Source organism: Phocoena phocoena, chromosome 4, assembly GCF_963924675.1.
Source record: "Phocoena phocoena chromosome 4, mPhoPho1.1, whole genome shotgun sequence".
In the NCBI taxonomy this organism is placed as follows: domain Eukaryota; kingdom Metazoa; phylum Chordata; class Mammalia; order Artiodactyla; family Phocoenidae; genus Phocoena; species Phocoena phocoena.
The window spans coordinates 98,173,247-98,192,950 of NC_089222.1; the positions used below are offsets into that span (position 1 = coordinate 98,173,247).

Here is a 19,704-nt window from a genome sequence, read left to right on the forward strand (position 1 = left end):
GGAAAGCTGAGTTCAGAACATTGGTCTACAAGAGACCTCCTGGCTCCAGGTAATATCAAATGGTGAAAGCTCTCCCAGACATCTCCATCTCAACGTTAAGACTCAGCTCCACTAAATGACCAGCAAGATACAGTGCTGGAGACCCTAGGACAAACAAATAGCAGGACACAAACACAACCCCACCCATTAACAGAGAAGCTGCCTAAAATCATAATAATGTCACAGACACGCCAAAACACAACACTGGACATGGTCCTGCCCACCAGAAAGACAAGATCCAGCCTCATACACCAGAACACAGGCACCAGTCCCCTCGAACAGGAAGCCTACACAACCGACTGAACCAAACTTCACCACTGGGGGAAGACACCAAAAACAACGGGAACTATGAACGTGCAGGCTGCAAAAAGGAGACCCCATAGTAAGTTAAGCAAAATGAGAAGACAGAGAAACACACAGCAAATAAAGGAGCAAGGTAAAAATCCACCAGACCAAACAAATGAAGAGGAAATAGGCAGTCTACCTGAAAAAGTATCAGAGTAATGATAGTAAAGATGATCCAAAATCTTGGAAATAGAATGGAGAAAATACAAGAAACGTTTAACAAGGAACTAGAAGAACTAAAGAGCAAACAAACAATGCTGAACAACACAATAAATGAAATTAAAAATTCTCTAGAAGGAATCAATAGCAGATTAACTGAGGCAGAAGAACGGATAAGTGACCTGGAAGATAAAACAGTGGAAATAACTACTGCACAGCAGAATAAAGACAAAAGAATGAAAAGAATAGAGGACAGTCTCAGAGATCTCTGGGACAATATTAAATGCACCAACATTCGAATTACAGGGGTCCTAGAAGAAGAAGAGAAAAAGAGAGGGACTGATAAAATATTTGAAGAGATTATACTTGAAAAATTCCCTAATATGGGAAAGGAAATAGTCAATCAAGTCCAGGAAGCACAAAGGGTCCCATACAGGATAAATCCAAGGAGAAACATGTCAAGACACATATTAATCAAACTATCAAAAATTAAAGACAAAGTAAAATGTTAAAGGCAGCAAGGGGAAAACAACAAATAACATATAAGGGAATCCCCATAAGGTTAACAGCTTATCTTTCAGCAGAAACTCTGCAAGCTAGAAGGGAGTGGCAGGACATATTTAAAGTGATGAAAGGGAAAAACCTACAATGAAGATTACTCTACCCAGCAAGGATCTCATTCAGATAAGATGGAGAAATTAAAACCTTTACAGATGAGCAAAAGCTAAGAGAATTCAGCACCATGAAGCCAGCTTTACAATGAATGCTAAAGGAACTTCTCTAGGTAGGAAACACAAGAGAAGGAAAAGCTCTACAATAAAAAGCCCAAAACAATTAAGAAAATGATAAGAGGAACATACATATCGATAACTACCTTAAATGTAAATGGTTAAATGCTCCAACCAAAAGAAAAAGACTGGCTAAATGGATACAAACAGAAGACCGATATAAATGCTGTCTACAAGAGACACACTTCAGACCAAGGGACACATACAAACTGAAAGTGAGGGGATGGAAGAAAGTATTCCATGCAAATGGAAATCAAAAGAAAGCTGGAGTAGCAATTCTCATTTCAGAAAAAATAGACTTTAAAATAAAGACTATTACAAGAAACAAAGAATGACACTACATAAGGATCAAGGTATGAATCCAAGAAGAAAATATAACACTTGTAAATATTTATGCACCCAACATAGGAGCACCTCAATACATAAGGCAAATGCTAACAGCCATAAAAGGGGAAATCGACAGTAATACAATCATAGTAGGGGACTTTAACATAGTAGGGGACTTTAATCTGTCCACTTTCACCAATGGACAGATCATCCAAAATGAAAATAAATAAGGAAACACAAGCTTTAAATGATACATTAAACAATATGGACTGAAGGAGAAAAACCATATGATCATCTCAATAGATGCAGAGAAAGCTTTCGACAAAATTCAACACCCATTTATTATAAAAACCCTGCAGAAAGTAGGCATAGAGGGAACTTTCCTCAACATAATAAAGGCCATATATGACAAGCCCACAGCAAACATCATCCTCAATGGTGAAAAACTGAAAGCATTTCCACTAAGATCAGGAACAAGACAAGGTTGCCCACTCTCACCACTCTTATTCAACATAGTTTTGGAAGTTTTAGCCACAGCAATCAGAGAAGAAAAGGAAATAAAAGGAATCCAAATCGGAAAAGAAGAAGTAAAGCTGTCACTGTTTGCAGATGACATGATACTATATGTAGAGAATCCTAAAGATGCTACCAGAAAACTACTAGAGCTAATCAATGAATTTGGTAAAGTAGCAGGATACAAAATTAATGCACAGAAATCTCTGGCATTCCTATATACTAATGATGAAAAATCTGAAAGTGAAATCAAGAAAACACTCCCATTTACCATTGCAACAAAAAGAATAAAATATCTAGGAATAAACCTACCTACGGAGATGAAAGACCTGTAAGCAGAAAAGTTGGAGCATTTAATCTATTTACATTTAAGGGAATTATCGATATGTATGTTCCTATTACCATTTTCTTGATTGTTTTGGGTTTGTTATTGTAGGTCTTTTCCTTCTCTTGTGTTTCCTGCTTAGAGAAGTTCCTTTAGCATTTGTTGTAAAGCTGGTTTTGTGGTGCTGAATTCTCTTAACTTTTGCTTGTCTCTAAAGGTTTTAATTTCTCCTTTGAATCTGAGTGAGATCTTTGCTGGGTAGAGGAATCTTTGTTGTAGGTTTTTCCCTTTCATCACTTTAAATATGTCCTGCCACTCCCTTCTGGCTTGCAGAGTTTCTGCTGAGAAATCAGCTATTAACCTTATGGGGATTCCCTTGTATGTTATTTGGTGCTTTTCCCTTGCTGCTTTTAATATTTTTTCTTTGTATTTAGTTTTTGATAGTTTGATTAATGTGTGTCTTGGCGTGTTTCTCATTGGATTTATACTGTATGGGACTCTCTGTGCTTCCTGGACTTGACTATTTCCTTTCCCATATTAGGGAAGTTTTCAACTATAATCTCTTCAAATGTTTTCTCAGTCCCTTTCTCTTTCTCTTCTTCTGGGACCCCTATAATTCAAATGATGGTACATTTAATGTTGTCCCAGAGGTCTCTGAGACTGTCCTTAAGTCTTTTCATTCTTTTTTCTTTATTCTGCTCTGTGGTAGTAATTTCCACTATTTTATCTTCCACGCCACTTATCCGTTCTTCTGCCCCAGTTATTCTGCTATTGATTCCTTCTAGAGAATTTTTAGTTTCATTTATTGTGTTGTTCATCATTGTTTGTTTGCTCCTTAGGTCTTCTAGGTCCTTGTTAAACATTTCTTGTATTTCCTCCATTCTATTTCCAAGATTTTGGATCATCTTTACTATCATTACTCTGACTTCTTTTTCAGGTAGATTGCCTATTTCCTCTTCGTTTGTTAGGGGTGGTGGGTTTTTACCTTGCTCCTTCATCTGTTGTGTATTTCTCTGCCTTCTCATTTTGCTTAACTTACTGCATTTGAGGTCTCCTTTTCGCAGGCTGCATGTTCATAGTTCCCACTTTTCCCCCAGCAGTGGGTGAGGTTGGTTCAGTGGGTTTTGTAGGCTTCCTGGTGGAGGGGACCGCTGCCTGTGTTCTGGTGGATGAGGCTAGATCTTGCCTTTCTGCTGGGCAGGACCACGTCCAGTGGCGTTGTGTGGGGTGTCTGTGATCTTATTATGATTTTAGGCAGCCTCTTTGCTGCTGGATGGGGTTGTGTTCCTGTCTTGCTGTTTGGTATGGGGTGTCAAGCACTGTACCTTGCTGGTCATTGTGTGCAACTGGGTCTTAGCACTGAGATGGAGATCTCTGGGAGAGCTTTCGCCATTTGATATTAGGAGGGACCTGGAGGTCTCTGGTGGTCCAATGTCCTGCACCCAGCTCTCCCACCTCAGATACTCAGGCCTGACACCTGGCTGGAGCACCAAGACCCTGTCAGCCACATGGCTCAGAAGAAAAGGGAGAAATAAGGGGCTTCCCTGGTGGCGCACTGGTTAAGAATCCACCTGCCAATGCAGGAGACACAGGTTCGAGTACTGGCCCTGGAAGATCCCACATGCCGCAGAGCAACTAAGCCCATGCGCCACAACTACTGAGCCTGTGCTCTAGAGCCCGCAAGCCACAACTACTGAGCCCATAAGCTACAACTACGGAGCTCATGAGCCACAACTACTGAGTCCATGAGCCACAACTACTGAGCCCACGTGCCACAGCTACTGAGCCCATGTGCCTAGAGCCCGCGCTCCTCAACAATAGAAGCCACCGCAATGAGAAGCCTGCGCACCACACCAAACAGTAGCCAAAGAAGTGCACAGCAATGAGGAACCAAAGCAGCCAAAAATAAATAAATAAAATAAATAAATTTCTAAATTAATTAAAGTGGTTAATTTTATATCCTAAATTTAAAAAAAAAGAAAAGGGAGAAATAAAAAGAAAAAATATAAATAAATAAAATAAAGTTATTCAAATAAAATATAAAAAAATATTAAAAATAAAAAAGTAATTTAAAAAAGAAAGAGAGGGCAATGAAACCAATAAACAAATCCACCAATAATAACAAGTGCTAAAAAGTATAATAATAATTTTTAAAAATGATAGACAGAACCCTAGGACAAATGATAAAAGCAAAGCTATACAGACAAAATCACACAAAAAAGCATACACATACACACACACAAAAAGAGAAAAAGGGGGAAATATATATATATATAAAGGAAGAGAGCAACCAAATCAATAAACAAATCTACCAAGATAATAAGCTCTAAATACTAAACTAAGATAAACATAAAACCAGAAACAAATTAGATGCAGAAAGCAAACCCCAAGTCTACAGCTACTCCCAAAGTCCACCGCCTCAATTTTGGGATGATTCGTTGTCTATTCAGGTATTCCACAGATGCAGGGTACAAGTTGATTGTGGAGATTTAATCCACTGTTCCTGAGGCTGCTGGGAGAGATTTCCCTTTCTCTTCTTTGTTTGTACAGCTCCTGGGGTTCAGCTTTGGATTTGGCCCTGCCTGTGCATGTAGGTCACCTGAGGGTGTCTGTTCTTTGCTGAGATAGGACCGAGTTAAAGTAGCAGCTGATTAGGGGGCTGTGGCTCACTTAGGCCAGGAGGAGGGAGGAGTACAGAATGTGGGGCAAGCCTGCAGCGACAGAGGGCAGTATGATGTTGCACCAGCCTGAGGCTCACTGTGTATTCTCCCGGGGAAGTTGTCCCTGGATCCCGGGACCCTGGCAGTGGCGGGCTGCACAGGCTTCCGGGAGGGGAGGTGTGAATAGTGATCTGTGCATGCACACAGGCTTCTTGGTGGCTGCAGCAGCAGTCTTGGTGCTTCATGCCCGTCGCTGGTGCCCACGCTGATAGCTATGGCACACGCCTCTCTCTGGAGCTCATTTAGGTGGTGCTCTGAATCCCCTCTCCTCGCGCACCCGGAAACAATGGTCTCTTGCCTCTTAAGCAGTTCCAGACTTTTTCCCGGACTCCCTCCTGGCTAGCTGTGGCTCACTAGCCCCCTTCAGGCTGTGTTCATGCAGCCAACCCCAGTCCTCTCCCTGGGATCTGACCTCTGAAGCCCGAGCCTCAGCTCCCAGCCCCCACCCACCCCAGTGTGTGATCAGACAAGCCTCTCAGGCTGGTGAGTGCTGGTCAGCATCAATCTTCTGTGCGGGAATCCATCCACTTTGCCCTCTGCACCCCTGTTGCTGTTCTCTCCTCCGTGGCTCTGAAGCTTCCCCCATTCCCACCCACTGTCTCTGCCCACAAAGGGGCTTCCTAGTGTGTGGAAACTTTTCTTCCTTCACAGCTCTCTCCCAGAGGTGCAGGTCCCATCTCTATTCTTTTGTCTCTGTTTTTTCTTTTTTCCTTTGCCCTACCCAGATACATGGGGGAGTTTCTTGCCTTTGGGAAGTCTGAGGTCTTCTGCCAGCATTCAGTAGGTGTTCTGTAGGAGTTGTTCCACATGGAGATGTATTTTTGATGTATTTGGGGGGAGGAAGGTGATCTCCACCTCTTACTCCTCCGCCATCTTGAAGGTCCTCTCTCAAAATCTTTTTTAGAAGTTTTACCATTTGAAACCTTAATACAGTTTAAAATTTACTTTTATCCTCAAAAACTTGCTGATTAGCAACATTTCTCTCTTTGCCAATGCAGATTGGCAGTTATGCTTCTATTCAACACTAAGGAACTGTGGCATTGATGAACTATGGGACCACATTAATTTTATGTGACAAACTTGTAATTACATGGTATGTAATTTTCCTTCAAGGCACTTACCACAGTTTGTAAGTAGACATTTATTTGTGTGTATGTCTTAGTCTCTCCAGGCTGAGTATCTTGTAAAATGAGTATGTAGAACTAAATCTGATTTTCTTTCCAGTTCCAAGAGACTGTATTCTAATGGGAATACGCTGAAAGGAAATGATATCAGGATAGCAATTTCTCTCATGAGAAGAACCTGCTTCCCTTCAGGTTACCTGGTGCTGACCAGTAATATAATTATGAGAGCCAGAGCAGCAATGGACAGTGCACATCCAAATGTGGAAAATACATCTAGTGATTCAGGATATTTATATTCCTTTTTGAAACTCTGGAAAGTAAGTTGACTCATTATTTTTAAATAACCATTCTGAAATATCTATGAAAGTCAACATCATAAAGAGATACACTGATTAAAGCAATCAGATATATTGATCAAAATAGCCAGATATGTCTTTTTTTATATAAAGCTGTGATATTTTTAAAGGAAATAAATCAACCCCTTATCTCTAAGCAGTTTACATGAAATAGAGGCTTAAGAACACTTACCTAACTAATTCAGTTAGGGAAGACATATATACTATTCCTCAATGTCTAAAATCAAAGTTGTTTGTGTTCGATCTAAATTGGCTAGAGTTGCTTTATTTACCCATTAAATTATTTTTATGTGTAACTATAATCCAAGGGAAAATCTGCATATGTAAGCTAATGTACTAAAAATAAAGTTGCAGAAATATTTTTATGGACATGGAAAGATATTCAAATGATCCTGTTCATTTTTCTTCGGAAAATGGGGTATAATTTTTATGTAGTATATCTATATCTACCCCAGCTTTTTAGTATGTAGTCATAGAAAAATATATTCCACATGAGTACGTACTCTTAGAAATCTGGAGAGGTAATAATGGCGGTCACTGGGTGGATAGGATATATATACATAATTATTTTTGCTTGTCTGTACTTTCTAATTTTTCAAATTGTTAAAATTAGAAAAGCTGAAAATGTTTATTTATAAAACATGAAAATAGTATAGAAACATAATTTTAAAAAGCACATGTTCCTCTTTACTGCCTCTACCCCACATCATACCCTACCTCTTGAAATCCTACTCTTCTCCAGAGGTGACCTTTTTATAGGTGCTTACAAATATTATCTATGTCTCTTTGCACAAATAAACAGGGGTTTGTTAACATAATCAAATTATTTTCAAACTGCTATTTTAAGATATCATACACATTTTTCCATGTCAGTATATTTCTATTGAGTAAGTAGACTCACTCTGTATGCAATGAGTATGTATTGCTTTAGTAGGGAAAAAATAAAATAAACTTTGTTTTAAAAAATAATAAAACAGGGCTTCCCTGGTGGCGCAGTGGTTGAGAGTCCACCTGCCGATGCAGGGGACACGGGTTCGTGCCCCGGTCCAGGAAGATCCCACATGCCACGGAGCGGCTGGGCCCGTGAGCCATGGCCGCTGAGCCTGCGCGTCCGGAGCCTGTGCTCCGCAACGGGAGGGGCCACAAGAGTGAGATGCCCGCGTACTGCAAAAAAAATAATAATAACAAAACAAAAATTTCACATTACTTCCTATCTGCAGTATACTAAGTAGATGACAAAGAATCATAGAATACATATATCTTCAGATCTTAGAAATCATCTATACACTGAGCCTATCTGCTCTTAAACTTTACATACAATTCTAATCAGCTTTTTTTTTTTAATTTTGCAACCCCAAACTAATTATAAACATGAGTAGGTGGGCATTGAGGCAGATTCAGATATTAGTAAGAATAGCTGAAAGTCTGAGTTCAAAAAAGGAGAAAAATAACTATGACAGTATAGTTTGTATCATTTAATATACAAAGCAATCTGAGCTTTACACAGCTATTCAATAATACTAATGATCTTAAGATATCAAAAAAGGTAAAATTTTATCTTTATATTTCTGATTGAGAAATCAGATCTCTCTGTAATGCAGGTTATAAAATAAATAGTCAAAATCAAGTTTTAAATATTTGGTAATTAAAATAAGAAAACGATAGTTATCTCAAAAGTATTTTAAAAGCAAGGCTCTATAATTTGATATTCTATGTTGTACCAGTATGTTCTGGATCTCCATTGGCTTCTCAAATACGGGTACATCTTAGCTACTAGAAAATTAAAACATCTGCTTCTCTTTGGAAGAGTCATAGTGTTACTAGGCCCTTAGTAAGGGTAAGACACTCTACATCCCTCCCCATTCCACTGCATATAAAAACATTCCATCCAGTATATAAACAAACATTTTTGTTTTCACCAGAATAATAGGTTTCTGGAAATGAAACAAACAGAAGCCTGTCTTCCTAAAAAGGTCAGCCCAAGAAATCTCAGAGGTGTATAAACAGCTGCACACCAGAGCTGTTGCCAGTTACTTGTACGGGGTAGCACTGGAGTGAAACAGCACACACGGAGGTATTATGGGACAAGTTGAATTAAAGAGCTTTTCCTCTTATATCTTCTGGCATAAACTTAGTAACTTAGATGATTACAATGGAAAAAGCTTTGGGTAACTGATGCAAACTGCCCACCCACAGCTACATATGTACTGAACCTGTCTTCAGCACACAGCTATACAGCCTTACCTCTGGCTGTAGCAACTTCATGTTTCTGATATGTGAGTTAGATGAGTGGAGTCCGTCAGCTCCTCTTTTGCACATGGGCTCCCTTCTCATTATTAAATACACAGTACTGAACTCATCTATCCAGAGACTATATTGCAAAAAACTCTATTCTACTTGCCTTTACCAGCACTTCCCTTTTTAGTCCTCTAACTCCATTCCCTGTTTTTCCATTTAATCTGAGTTGAGTGTCTATGTAAACTAACCCCCCAAATTATCTCCAGTTAGTACATACCAAAATCGTATATAAGGAAATTCTTGTCAGGAAGGAGATTACCGCGTACACCCTTACCATCAATACCGCAAAGTTAGTAGTATGGTTGCAGCGGCCGCGCAAGAATCCATCAATGACTCCTTCTTTGTGACAGCCATGTGTGTCCCAATCCTTCAGGGAAAAATTCCAATAGACACAGGCATAGGAATGAAGCTGGAATTCTTTTTCATTGTACTGTGAATTGATAAGACAATGGCAATTGATTTTTCAAAATGCTTAACTGGGTAGAAAAAATCAAACAGGCCAAGATAAGCATATGAGAAACCAATTAGATATGTACAAAGCATAGCATCTTCATTACAGATTGAGGAGAGGAAAAAGGATATAAAATTCAAAGTAGTTAATTTTGGGTTTAGCTAGTCTACAAAAATATGGATGGGGTAAGTTAAAGTGAATACTGTCAAAGAATCTTTCAAAGAGTTGTTCTGTGAATTTCTTTTACCCAAACTGTCCCTGGTTTTGTAATCAAGAGTGGGCTGAATTATTTCTGTTAATAGGAAAACTCACCCTTGGACTAAAAAACATTTCAACAGAAGTGCTCTGATCTTCCACATTTTCATCAGTTTTGCTTGAGATAATTTTTTGACTAAAATGTGATTTAGCTATAAAAGTTTTTGATTGGAAAAGCTTGTTGTTTTGATACACTACAAAGCCACATGCCTTGGCATTAGCTGTGAGGGGGGAAAAAGGACACTAAAATTAATAAATGAACCCTAGGGTAAGCAAGAAACAAAGTCCCATGCCATCACTGAACTGCATGACTGCTTAATACTTGGGTAAAGTACAGAAAACGTGGTTTGCTGGCTGCCTTTATTTAATTGCAGTATGTAATTAACATATATGATCTGTGGTTGGCTTTTCCTGAGATAAGATTCCTTATGTTCTAAATGGAAACCATAATTCCTGTCTAATCCGCCTGGGGAAAAAAATGGAAGGATATCATGTATAAAGTAAACATTCTTGCTTTCTATGCAGTGAGACGGAGTGAACACGATGTGAAGGTAGCTCAAGACCACGTTGCTTCCCCCACTGATAAGACATCAAACAAGAAACAGCAGAGGGTGAACATCAGGACAGCTGTACCTAGAGGATTGCCCTGTGAGGTCTGTCTCCCATTCAGAGGAACTGAGCAGGGACCACTGTATTAAGAGACTGGAGTTCAAGTTGTGCATATCAGGGAAACAGCAGAGGGTGAACTCTGCTGTCTTTCACAAGTGAAAAACTTGTGTGTGTATATTTGCATGTGTGTGTGTGTATATATACATGTGTGTGTATATATATATGTATATATATATATATATATATATACACACACACATATATATGTATATTATATATACAAGGAAAACTAAAGCGGTGGTGGTGAGACCAGCCTAATCAGTCTTGTGCTTTGAGAGATAGGCAGGCAAGGCCCTGACAGCCCCCCAGATGTCCTCCACAGCCAGCCACTTTGCTCTGTCCTCATCTGGGAAATAAAGACATTGGCTTCTGAGGTGTTTTCATGGCACGTTAAGCCCACCAAATTGTTCCTCCTGGATACTGGGTGACAAAGTTAACCCTAAAAATGTAGTATGGCTTCTTTTTAATCTTATTTTTATAAAAGAATGACATGCTTGATGTAAAATCCAAATCCATCCAAGTATATAGATTTAAAACATGAAATTCCCTACTCACCCTCTCCTCATTTCTACAGTATTCTGGTTATTTATTAGAAAATCATCTTTTCATCTAGATAATTAGATTCACTAGAATAAATTATATTTACCATTATCTTATAATTTTAAAAGAATCTCCATATCTCTAGACATAATCCTCCTTGATGTTTATTTATATTCTCTCTTTTCTTGATCAAATTTGTCAGAAGCTTGCATATTTTTCATTAGTCTTTCATGGAATCAAATTTTTATTTTGTTGATCAACTCTAGCATTTGTTAATTTCTATTTTTATTAATTTCTGCCCTTTTTATTAATTCCTTCCTTCTAGATTTCTTTACATTTATTTTAATTTTTATGCCTCTTTAGCTGCATGATTATTTTTTAACAATTTCTTTTATTATCTAATGAATTTATTAAAGGATATACATTTTCCCATAAATTCAAGGTGTACTGAATACCTAAATACAAACACTAAAAATATTCAGGAGAACATATAGGAGACTAGCATGACTTTAGTAGAGCAATGAATTTTTTTTAAGTACCAATTACAGAAAAAAGATTGATACATTGGACTGCATTATAAATTAAAATTTGAGTATGACAAAAGGCATGAAAAACCAAGTAAAAGATAGCTATAGACTGGAGAGAAGACATTTGTAACTTCTACAACCAATAAGGAATTAGCCAATTAGAATTATATAACCAGTGAGAATTATGAACTTAGTCTTTCTAAAATATGTACTTTCTGGCACTGGATTTTTTTCATTTGGGGAGAGAATAAAAGTAAATGTGTGTGTTTGGTTTGCTGATCGTAGTTGAATTAACCAGTTTTTTTTTAGACTCTGAAAAGTACAATGTATGGATACCAAGGGGGAAAGAGTGGGGGTGGGAGGAATTGGGAGATTGGGATTGACACATATACGCTAGTGGTATTATGTATAAAATAGACAACTAATGAGAATATACTGTATAGCACAGGGAACTCTACTTAATTCACTGTGGTGACCTAAATGGGAAGGAAATCTAAAAAAGAGGGCATATATGTATATGTATAGCTGATTCATTTTGCTGTACAGCAGAAATGAATGCAACATTGTAAAGCAACTATACTCCAACAAAAATTAATTAAGAAAAAAAAAGAAAAGTACAAACATTTCAAGATAGACATAAGAATTTCTAAAGGGCCACATGCAAGATGATAAGGAGCTCATGGTGGGCACCATACTAGTAGAGATAACTGAAAATTGGTACTGCTAGATGATGACTGCATCAATTACATAAAATATCCCAAGGTCAGGTCTATAGGATGAATTTAAGCCTGTGAGTGCCATTCCACTAGTAAACACAGGCAAAGCTTATGACTGAGTATTTTTTAAATGTATTTTTAAATGTAAAACTGAACCACTTCAGCTAGATTTTTGTTGGAAAACAGATTTGCATCCATGGCCAGAGCATTTCAATTCTGCTACCCTCCAAAGGGTTTTTGCAAAGAAAGAGAGGAAAAAATAAAAAAAGAAATTGTCTCTATGGTCTAGAATAGTAGACTTGACATTAACATAATTTGTCAGAACTCAAACATACTCAAACACAAATTATTCAGTGTGAAACAGTAAATGTTATTTCTCGTTCAATGGATGTAAGTTATTAATTCCATGAATTGGAGTGCATTTTTTCATGTAACATAATTTACGACCTGCTTTTCGTGGTGTTGAGCAAGATCTGAAGTTCAGCCTGTTCATTCAGATTCAGTTTGTCCACACTTGCATTTACAACTGTGGAACCAGAAACCAGAGAATCCCTAGTTCCTATGAGAAGGAAAAAAGGTAGAATTTCATAAAAGTCTACACTTTGACGAATAGAGCATTATCGGTAGCAGAATGCTCTCTGCTATTACAAGAACCTGAAACAAACAGCTCACCTTTCAGCACAGTGAAGAGAACACCTGTAGATCCCACAGTGCCTTCTGAGGAGAAATTAACAGACTGTATTGCTATATTAGGTTCTACCACTGATGTGTTGGCCAAAGACAAGGAATAAGTTTCAGTTTGCTCAATAAGCCTGCATAGAATAAAATGTAACAACATAATATTGTGGAGATTTGTCATAAAATCAGTTGTGTGTGTCCCACATTCCAGTAGAAAGGAATGACCACAGAATTCATGTGATCACAATATTGGCACAATTCCCTAAAAATATCTGACTTTCTTTACGAGAGTCTTACTTTGTCACGTATACCTTTTTTTAAAGTTCTGGTGGACTCTTCCCACTGACGGGTACCTTGGACACAGATGCCAGAAAGCTGGAATTCAAGAATGACCAATTTCCCAGTAGAAACAGTCTTTGTTATTCTGCTCTTCTCATAAAAGGATGGCGCTACCACCCTCTAATGACCAGGCATTTGATTCTTGTTTCTCCAGTGCTGAGACTCAATTTCCACTTATTCAACTCTCTCCTCTCACACAAACCCCTCGGGTTCCAAAGCATCTCTTATAAGTGTCGACTCCTGAGGTGACAGTTCATATGGAATTATGGAAGAGCAGATCTCTGAGCTCATTGCCTCGGCTATTAACTAAACTTTGCAGGTTTTCACAATGTTCTTTTCTACTTTGGATAAGTTAAAAGATAGATTAGATGGAAGGTGGGAGGGAGTGGGGGGAATCTGTTAATTTGGTGCTCTCCAAAGGTAAGTCATAAGACTGTTTCTTTTCCTGTTTCCTATAAAAAATATTTCCACTCTTTCTGTACTTGACAAAACAAAATGTCTCTAAGATAACTGGTTCAATCTAGTTTTCCCAGAAATGAAAGAATTTCATTAATATGTAATTGTTCTTTATTCTAAATCTTTATTCCTGACACTAATATATCTTTTCTCTTCCCCAAGTGAGATTTTAAAAAGAAATAAAATTTTAAATAATTTTTAAAACTTCATAAAAAGAATGTGATAGTCATTCATATGGAAACATTCAAGTCAACTTTCTATTTCAAAAGTTTTCCTTTCATAACACCATTTTCTGTAATTTTCAGCAATTCACACTATGCATTTCCCACTTAATGAATAGCAATCATACTCCAGAGCTGCTTTCGACAGGAGGAGTACCTAACAAAACTACAATCTGCTAAGAACATAGTTCATACATTCATTCAACCAACAGTGTCTGTTGAGCACCCACTAAAAGGTCAGTACCTGTGAAACACTGGGGATACTAAGGGGAGCTCCTTCAGGCATTTGAAGGCTAAAGGGGAAAATGGGCCAGGTACATGGGGGTGTTTGCTGCTTTTAAAGGGCTGCTCTAGCCACAGCCACTTGTAAGGCCTTTATTCCTTCCATATTATTCTTTCCTCCTCTTGTCGTAACTGATTGGAAGATAAGTGGGTGCATGTCTCAGAGATCCCAATCTGGAGGCTGGCCATCAACCTAGTACAAATGACTAGAAGCAATCTGATTCTTTTCCCTAGGAATCTTCCATTTAGTGCAGCAGTTATATCAGAAAAGCCTGGCTTTCAAGGGGACCAGAGAGGTCATTAGAGTCGGCCCTCCGTATCCCCGGGTTTCGTTTCTGTGGTTGGTTGAATTTGCTAATGTGGAACCCCACGCAGATACGGATAGCCAACTACACCATTTTATATAAGGGACTTGAGCATCCGGGCATTTTGGTTTCCTTGGGGAGCCGGGGAGGTAAGAGAGGGGACGGTCCTGGAACCAATCCCCCACGGATACTGAGGGAGAATTGCATATCATTGTAAGGACAAATACAAATTAAAAATGAGAGGCTTAATTCTTCCTGTGGAAAATAAGGGAAGAAACTTCCCTCCCCTCCTTTTTCTTTGAGCATTTACTTTAGAAAACTTGCAGGCACTTTCTCTTCTCTTTGAAATGTAAATAAATCCTTTTGAAAACTAGATTGGCATTTTGTCAAAGACCTAGGAATGTCTTTCTCAGGGACCTGGGAACCATCTCTTTGAAATGGAAACAACGAGGGAGCTAGCTAGTGCCCCTATCTCCCAGTTTCTGTGGGAGAGTAGTAGCCTAACTTCGGTGGGTGGGCACCTTGCTCCAAGTTGCAAAACTACCTCCTTTCATAAAGATATGAAAGGTTTGTTCTTCCTCTGGATAAAGTCAACTAGCTAACACAAAAGGTCACCTCAATTACCCAGTTAACTTAGGATAAACTGTGTGTGACAAATAGTGCTGTCGAGTTCTCGTAACTGAGGACTAGTTACTATTTATCTGAAAACATGTATGTAACAGGTTGTATCTGCTTGCCTACATAAAGAGGTCAGATTCCCTTCTTCTTCCCAGTCTCTTAGGGGTTTGTCTGTGATGTTCGTCACATTCTGGTTTAATGCCTGTGCAATAATTAAAGTGCTTTCTTTCTCTACTACCTTTGTGGAGAGGATTTCTGGGTTGGGAGAAGATTTTGTTTTTAATTTTACTTCCCCAACATCATGAAAGGGTTAAATTATGAGAGAGCAGAAACTATAAATAAAGATGAGACATACATGTTTACTGAGTCATGTTAATGATAAACACAGCTGCTAACCTATTTTTCCAAGATTTAATATGGATAAGTCAGGTATTATGCTAGCAATTTACATACATTATCTCACTTGAGCCTCACAAGAAACCTGCTGAAGCGAGTCCCAAAATCACTTCCATATTACACTGAAGAATCTGAGGCTCTTTGGAGAGATATGGAGTAATTTGGCCTAAATCATGTAGCTACTAAAAAGCAATGCTAAGATTTGAATCCAGAACCGTCTGATTTCAACAGCCACTGCCATTACACTCTTCCGCAGGGAAGACCCAAAACTGCTCTACTGAGAGCTTCAAAGCTGCCTTAGAAGTCCTGCCATCCCCCTGGTCCAGCATCCATAGGGCCCAGCTGTATTATGATCCTGTTCCTAGGTTCCCAGGAGATTCCATATGCCTCTCTACAGTAGCTCTCTTTTGGTTAAGATAACTTGATCAGCTGTCTTGTAAGCAAAGAAAGCTGGCTAGAACAGAAATGCAAACAGAAATATGCAATGGAAATGTACAAGGTAGTCAGTATTAGCAGTTTTATGTTCCCAGAGTTAGGTAAACAAGGACAACCAGGAGCTTGAATGTAACAGCCAAGTTTCAAGGTTATGGATCAGTCTTTACAGCAAGTGTTCAAAACGGAGAAATAAGGTCTTAGATTCACTGATTGAGTCAGATGCCTTTACCAGCAGAGACTCTGCCCTGGCTGGGCCCACTTCAACACCCTGCCTCCTCCCAGTTTAGAACAAGAGAATGCATGAAAGGATGCTGGAGAACTCTGCCGTGACAACGTGCAATGACTGAAGCTGGAGTGAGTTCTTTCCTCCCTGTCACTCTCCTCTGTTTCACTCTCACCCTGTCCACTTCTCCCCATATGTGTAGAAGGGGAGTTCAGTAGCTTAGAGACACAAAAAGGAAACTGTAGATAAAAGAAAGGGAAAGTCAGAGTGAGATTCGCCATTTAGGCTGGTGCCTATCAGGAGACCTTGCACGTTGGTCTCAGTTCAGCGGGTGGAGTTTGGAAAGGAAGAGTTGCCCCAAGTAACAACTAATTTCCTTCCAGGGGAGAGAGGAGAGAGAGAGAGAGATTACCTCTGTTGGCAGTTCACCAAGAGTGTTCTCCTGAGGAGAGCTAAGGACTTGCTGACATGATCATAGGGCTCGAGATTGAGGCGAAAGCCTTATTTACATGAATAAAGACCTGAGTCCACAGATCACCTGGGAGAGGGTAAACCGATAGCCCATCATTAGAAAAATAAGTAGACTAGAAATTCAGAGTGGGAGGAAGGAAGGATTGAGTGTGGTTATACCATTTCATATTTCAGCGCATCCTATATTGAAATTTTTTATTTATCCTCTAAACACATTCTTCTATGCCATTTGGACTTTACACATAAATCACACAGAATTGTTTTCTTTTTTCTCCATGCCTTAAGCCAGTAAAATTCATAACTGTTTATTAATGGGACAGTGTTTTCATCTATCTCATGATCTGTTACTTTCTCAGCCAAATCCCACAATGGCTCTTTCCTCAGCCTCCTCACCAAAAACATCCACTCCTCTCCTTGGCCTCCAGCAAGACTGCAAACACAGAACCTCCAGCTCTGAAGGGAGTTCACTGAACATAGACTCTGGACCAACTTCAAGAAAAATGGGAGTGTTCACACTCCCAGTGAGAAGCACCCAGACTCCTAGAGAAATCTGAAGTCATAAAATACACCAGTTCTATTGTTTATAACACCTCTACCATCATCTCTCAGAATTATAATCTTGTCAATGTTCTGTTTCAGGCATTTGCACTTTTTCTACTTTGAGGACTCAACACTAAATAGGTACTGGTTATAATATTAGAGAACTGAGAACTACTAGGAATTTCTCCTAAGGAAATAATAGGTCATGAGAACAAAGATTATGTACAAGAATGAAACACCAAAAGACTTGAAGCTATCTAAATGTCCAGCAGAAGAGAATTGCTTAAATAATAGTTGACTCATATAATGCAGTTATCTAAAATTTATGATGTAGATGCATAAGTATTTATATTAAAAAGATGTTTACAAAGTATTAAAGTGACAAAAACAAGTTATAAATTAAAAGAGTATGTAGGGCTTCCCTGGTGGCACAGTGGTTGAAAGTCCGCCTACCGACGCAGGGGACACGGGTTCGTGCCCCGGTCCGGGAAGATCCCACATGCCGCGGAGCGGCTGAGCCCGTGAGCCATGGCCGCTGAGCCTGCACGTCTGGAGCCTGTGCTCCGCAACGGGAGAGGCCACAACAGTGAGAGGCCCACGTACCACAAAAAAACCCACAAAAGAACAACAAAAAAACCCCCACAAAAAACCATAATGGTTACTCAGAAAAGAAAAATACATAACCAAATGAAAGATGGTGATTCTCTTGTCCCAAAAAAAGTAATATCTTTCAAGCAAGTGTGATGTCCCTTGATGGCTATATTACTGACATTTTTACGCTTCCTGATTCAACAGCACAGTTATTTTTTGTAGCCGTATCCGTTTTGTAAATTATAAAGAAATATTTAAGACACAAAAAACATATAAAAATTATGACGGTAGGACTTCCCTGGTGGCGCAGTGGTTGAGAATCTGCCTGCTAATGCAGGGGACACAGGTTCGAGCCCTGGTCTGGGAGGATCCCACATGCTGCGGAGCAACTAGGCCTGTGAGCCACAACTACTGAGCCTGCGCGTCTGGAGCCTATGCTCCTCAACAAAAGAGGCCACGATAGTGAGAGGCCCCAGCTTGCCACAACTAGAGAAAACCCTTGCACAGAAACGAAGACCCAACACAGCAAAATAAATAAATTAATTAATTAATTCCTACCCCCAATATCTTCTTTAAAAAAAAAAAAAAAGAATCTGCCTGCCAATGCAGGGGACACAGGTTCGAGCCCTGGTCCAGGAATATCCAACATGCCTCGGAGCAACTAAGTCCATGCGCCACAACTACTGAGCCTGCACTCTAGAGCCTGCGAGCCACAACTACTGAGCCCGTGTGCCACAACTACTGAAGCCCATGCACCTAGAGCCTGTGCTCTGCAACAAGACAAGCCACCGCAATGAGAAGCACGCACAGTGCAACAAAGAGTAGCCCCCGCTCACCGCAACTAAAGAAAGCCTGCACACAGCAAGGAAGACCCAAGGCAGCCAAAAATAAATAAATAAATAAATTTTAAAAAACAAATACTATAAAAAATAAATTATGATGGTAAGTATCTATGGACATACCACAGGAAGTAAGTACCAATACAGTTGAAGCTCTTCTTTTACCACTGAGCTTTTAATCAAGAAGCTGGAGGGCTTCCCTGGTGGCGCAGTGGTTGAGAGTCCGCCTGCCGATGCAGGGGACATGGGTTCGTGCCCCGGTCCGGGAAGATCCCACATGCCGCGGGGTGGCTGGGCCCGTGAGCCATGGCCGCTGAGCCTGCACGTCCGGAGCCTGTGCTCCGCAACGGGAGAGGCCACAACAGTGAGATGCCCGCGTACCGGAAAAAAAAAAAAAGAAGCTGGAAAGAACTATGTGAAGAGTAGAATCATGAATACTTGAGTAAGCATGATATATGTGGGCAGAGGCAATTTAGATTCGACAAATGGAACGCTGGTCTAAATAATTTCTTAGAATAAATAAGGCAAAGAAGGACATAGGAAGGAGCAGTGCATACAATTTATTTAGTGTTTCAAAAAGCCCTTGACACACATAGAAATAAATATCTAAGTAAAATATGAAAAATTTTCCCAGGTTCATTATTCACTATCAAACACTTGCATAAACATCTAGAATTAGTTACTGAGATATCCGTTTCTGCAGGAAGTGGATGATAACCTGCAGAAAGGTGTAAGAGGCAGGAGGATTGGTCAGATGAAAATCAATGCAAACCAAGGACTGTTAAAACGTTTAGGGAAAATCATATGGAATAATGGGCTCTAAGCTGTCGGGAAAGGGGTCTATGAATTTAAAGGGCTACTCTTAGAAGATATTACCCAATCTGGCATTAAAATCGTATATGTCGGGGCTTCCCTGGTGGCGCAGTGGTTGAGAGTCCGCCTGCCGATGCAGGGGACAAGGGTTCGTGCCCCGATTCGGGAAGATCCCACATGCCGCGGAGCGGCTGCGCCCGTGAGCCATGGCCGCTGAGCCTGCTGCTCCGCAACGGGAGAGGCCACAACAGCGGGAGGCCCGCGTACCGCAAAAAAAAAAAAAAAAAAAAAATCGTATATGTCGTCAAAATCCTAGATATCATCATCAGGGAGCATATTAGAAAT

At 39.6% G+C, this 19,704-nt stretch overlaps 1 protein-coding gene across 1 annotated transcript in view; it reads right to left on the reverse strand.

Annotated features, from left to right (window-relative positions):
- ADGRG7 (adhesion G protein-coupled receptor G7) overlaps nucleotides 1–19,704 on the reverse strand; it is a 59,295-nt gene that overhangs the window by 13,777 nt on the left and 25,814 nt on the right. The window contains 7 exon segments of the mRNA XM_065875882.1: nucleotides 752–809; nucleotides 6,538–6,650; nucleotides 9,269–9,424; nucleotides 9,758–9,921; nucleotides 12,604–12,711; nucleotides 12,825–12,964; nucleotides 16,518–16,605. Coding sequence (XP_065731954.1) covers nucleotides 752–809; nucleotides 6,538–6,650; nucleotides 9,269–9,424; nucleotides 9,758–9,921; nucleotides 12,604–12,711; nucleotides 12,825–12,964; nucleotides 16,518–16,605 — 827 coding nt within the window.